General features: G+C 55.3%; 1 protein-coding gene across 1 annotated transcript in view; it reads left to right on the top strand.

Moving 5' to 3' along the window:
• Igdcc3 (immunoglobulin superfamily, DCC subclass, member 3) overlaps positions 1-3,711 on the top strand; it is a 46,429-nt gene that overhangs the window by 27,995 nt on the left and 14,723 nt on the right. Inside the window, exons 6-11 of the mRNA XM_013009913.1 lie at positions 299-546; positions 925-1,089; positions 1,897-2,088; positions 2,198-2,302; positions 2,859-2,997; positions 3,171-3,369. Coding sequence (XP_012865367.1) covers positions 299-546; positions 925-1,089; positions 1,897-2,088; positions 2,198-2,302; positions 2,859-2,997; positions 3,171-3,369 — 1,048 coding nt within the window. The remainder of the gene's footprint in view (positions 1-298; positions 547-924; positions 1,090-1,896; positions 2,089-2,197; positions 2,303-2,858; positions 2,998-3,170; positions 3,370-3,711) is intronic.

Below are 3,711 nucleotides of genomic sequence, written 5' to 3' on the forward strand. Positions count from 1 at the left end.
GTCCTAGGCGCTGACCCTGAGCTTCTTTTGTGCAAGGCTAGCACTCTACCCCTTGAGCCACAGCTCTACTTCCAGCTTCTTGGTAGTTTGTTAGAAATAAGAGTCTCATGGACTTTCTCCTACCTAGGCTGGTTTTGAGATCCTCAGATCTCAGCTTCCTGAGTAGCTGGAATTACAGGTGTGAGCCACCAGTGCCCCGCTGAAACTGGTCCCCGTATACTGGCAAGCCCCACAAGTCGCTTGTGCCCTGGTGGGACTCAGTTTTTCCATCTGTCTGAGGCTTTCTCTCCCCCTGCAGCACACTGACCATTTCCGGAATCGGTCCTGAAGACGAGGCCATCTATCAATGCGTGGCTGAGAACAGTGCGGGCTCCTCTCAGGCCAGCGCCAGGCTGACCGTGCTGTGGGCTGAGGGGCTGCCCGGGCCCCCTCGCAATGTCCGGGCTGTCTCAGTATCATCCACTGAGGTCCGGGTGTCCTGGAGCGAGCCACTGGCCAACACCAAAGAGATCATCGGCTACGTCCTGCACATCAGGAAAGCTGCAGGTAGGTCCTGTGCGTGGAGAAGGTTCTGTTTCCTCATCTTCTCCATCCTGTGGGTCCTGCCCTAGTGCCTTTCTTTCCTTCTGCCCCCTGTTCTTTGCCCACACCCGTATTTTATCATTGCTGCCAAGACTCCCTTCTGGGCTGGGAAGTTGGCTCAGTGGGAGAGTGCTCGCCTAGCATGCATGAAGCCCTGGGTTCGATTCCTCCTTACCACATACACAGAAAAAGCCAGAAGCGGAGCTGTGGCTCAAGTGGTAGAGCGCTAAGCTCAGGGACAGTGTCCAGGCCCTGAGTCCAAGCCCCAGGACTGGCAAAAAATAAAAATAGAGACTCCCTCTTGTCTCTTATGCGTTCCCTGCCCCAATCTTTCCTCTCCAGATCCTCCCCAGCTAGAGTATCAGGAAGCTGTGAGCAAGAGCACCTTCCAGCACCTGGTGAGCGACCTAGAACCTTCCACGGCCTACACCTTCTACATCAAGGCCTACACGCCAAGAGGGGCCAGCTTAGCCTCTGTCCCCACCCTAGCAAGCACCCTGGGGGAAGGTGAGACCATAGCTTCACAGGATGACGAACCACCCCAGATATGTGGTAAGGTTGGGTACTGTACCTGGTACCTGGTCCTGAGGCTGGGTAGGTGTCGTCCACTGAGGTTCTATTTGGAGGAAGGAATGTTTTCTTTTATGTTCTGGTGTGCCCAGCCAGGCACACTGGTGGCTCACGCCTGTCATCCTAGCTACTCAGGAGGTAGAGATCTGAGGATCGAGGTTTGAAGCCAGCCTGGACAGGAAAGTCTGTGAGATTCTTATCTCCAAGGAATCACCGAAAAATCCAGAAGGGGTACCCTGGCTCATGTGTGCTAGCACACTAGCCTTGAGCAAAAGGAACTCAGGGACAGGGTCCAGGCCCAGAGTCCAAGACCCAGGACTGGCTAAGTAAATAAATAAATGAAATTATGTGCTGGTCCTGGAACTCTGGGCCTGGGTGCTGTCCTTGAGCAATTTTGCTCAAGGCTAGCACTCTGCCACTTGAGCTACAGCTCTACTTAAGGCCCTTGGGTGGTTAATTGGACGTCAGAGTCTCACCAACTTTCCTGCCTGGGCTGGCTTTGAACCGCGATCCTCAGATCTCAGCCTCCTGAGTAGCTAGGATTACAGGCGTGAGCCACCAATGCCCGGCAGTGCCTTCTTTTCGAATTCATGGAATGGGGTAGTTTGAGGAGTCAGTACATGCTCTCGGTCAGAGGCCAGCGAGCTGGCAGGTTCTTGGGGGGCGGGGGAGTCTGGGTCACAGGGAGGAGGTGGAAAGGTAGAGCCATGACTGGAACCCTCACATCCGGGTCTCCTCCCGCAGCCCCTGCCCCACCTCCATTGTCCGTGCGCGTGCTGAGCATCAACTCTTTGCAGTTGCTCTGGGAACCCTGGCCCAGGCTGGTCCAGCGCGAGGGTGGCTTTAAACTGTTTTACCGCCCAGCCAGCAAGGGCTCCTTCACCGGTCCCATCCTGCTGCCAGGGACGGCTTCCTCTTACAACCTCAGCCAGCTGGGTGAGTGAGGGGTACAATCAGGGGCTGGGTGGGGGCAGCATGCCGTCCTATCAGGACGGGGCTGCCTACTAGAGATGGGGTAGTCTCTCAGCATCCCTGTGTTCCCCAGACCCCAGTATGGTGTATGAGGTGAAACTGCTTGCCTATAACCAGCACGGAGAGGGTAATGCCACCGTCCGCTTTGTGTCTTTGAGAGGAGCATCTGAGAGAACAGGTAAGGGCTGGTGGGGGGGGGGCAGCAGATGGCACTCAGGAAGTCCAGGGCAGGCAAGCAGGCAAGGTAGGAGGGTGACACGGCTCAGATCTGTGTGACCTTGATCGTATGGTTTCACCTCTCCAAACCCCAGTGTTCTGTAGAAAACAGGGATGACGGCCGGGCATTGGTGGCTGAGGCCTGTCATCCTAGCTATTTAGGAGGCTGAGATCTGAGGATCATAGTTCAAAGCCAGCCCAGTCAGGAACATTGATGAGCCTCTCATCTCCAATTAACTAGCAGAAAACCAGAAGTGGTGCTGTGGCTCAAGTGGTAGAGCGCTAGCCTTGAGCTGAAGAGCTGACGGACAGTCCAGGCCCAGAGTTCAAGTCCTACAACTGACAAAAACAAACACACACAAACAAAACCAAGGGTAACATTACCTACGGTGGGTCCCAGAGAACAAAACTCAAGAGTCTGGTTAAGGGATGAGGAGTCCCTAGAAGCAAGGATCTGTGAATCTCTGAGGCCAGGAAAGATCCCCAGCCCCAATCTGTGCCTGTCCCCTTCCCTCCAGCCCTGAGCCCACCCTGTGACTGCCGGAAGGAAGAAGCCACCAATCAGACATCCACCACGGGCATCGTCATCGGCATCCACATCGGGGTCACGTGCATCATCTTCTGTGTTCTCTTCCTCCTGTTTGGCCAAAGGGGCAGGTGGGCTCGGGGTCAGGAGAGGGGCCGGTCTGGGGTGGGACTTGGGGTGGGCAATGAGGAAAAGCCCTAGCAAGGAGACTATTTGGGGTTCAGTCCTCTCTTGTCTCTATTCCTTTTCCTCTGCTTCTCCCTGGACCGCCCCCCACCCTAACTTCTGGCTCCCCCTTTATTAGGGTCCTCTTGTGTAAGGATGTGGAAAACCAGCTCTCTCCCCCCCAAGGTCCCCGCAGCCAGAGGGACTTGGCCCTGAATGGAGGGAGACAGGGAGAGAGGAGCCAGCTGGGCCGCGAGGAAAAGCACGTGGATGCCAAGGAGTTGGAGCAACTGTTCCCTCCAGCCATGGGCGGGGGGCAGCCTGGGCCTCGGACTATGGTAAGTGCTCAGGGCTCCCCTCCTGCTTTCCTATGTCTGATTATTTATTTACTTATATGTTTATTTGTTTATATATTTAGGTGCTGGTCCTGGGCTTGAACTCAGGGCCTGGGCACTGTCCCTGAGCTCTTTTGGCTCAAAGCTAGGAGTACTCTTATCATTTTGAGCCACAGCACCACTTCCGATTTTCTGGTGGTTGGTTGGAGATAAGAGTCTCCGGCTGGGAAGGTGGCTCAGTGGTAGAGTGCTTGCCTTGCATGTTTGAGGCCCTGGGTTCGATTCCTCAGCACCACATAAGCAGAAAAAGCCAGAAGTGGTGCTGTGGCTCAAGTGGTAGAGCGC

Source organism: Dipodomys ordii, unplaced genomic scaffold (assembly GCF_000151885.1).
Source record: "Dipodomys ordii isolate 6190 unplaced genomic scaffold, Dord_2.0 Scaffold11, whole genome shotgun sequence".
Classification (NCBI taxonomy): Eukaryota; Metazoa; Chordata; class Mammalia; order Rodentia; family Heteromyidae; genus Dipodomys; species Dipodomys ordii.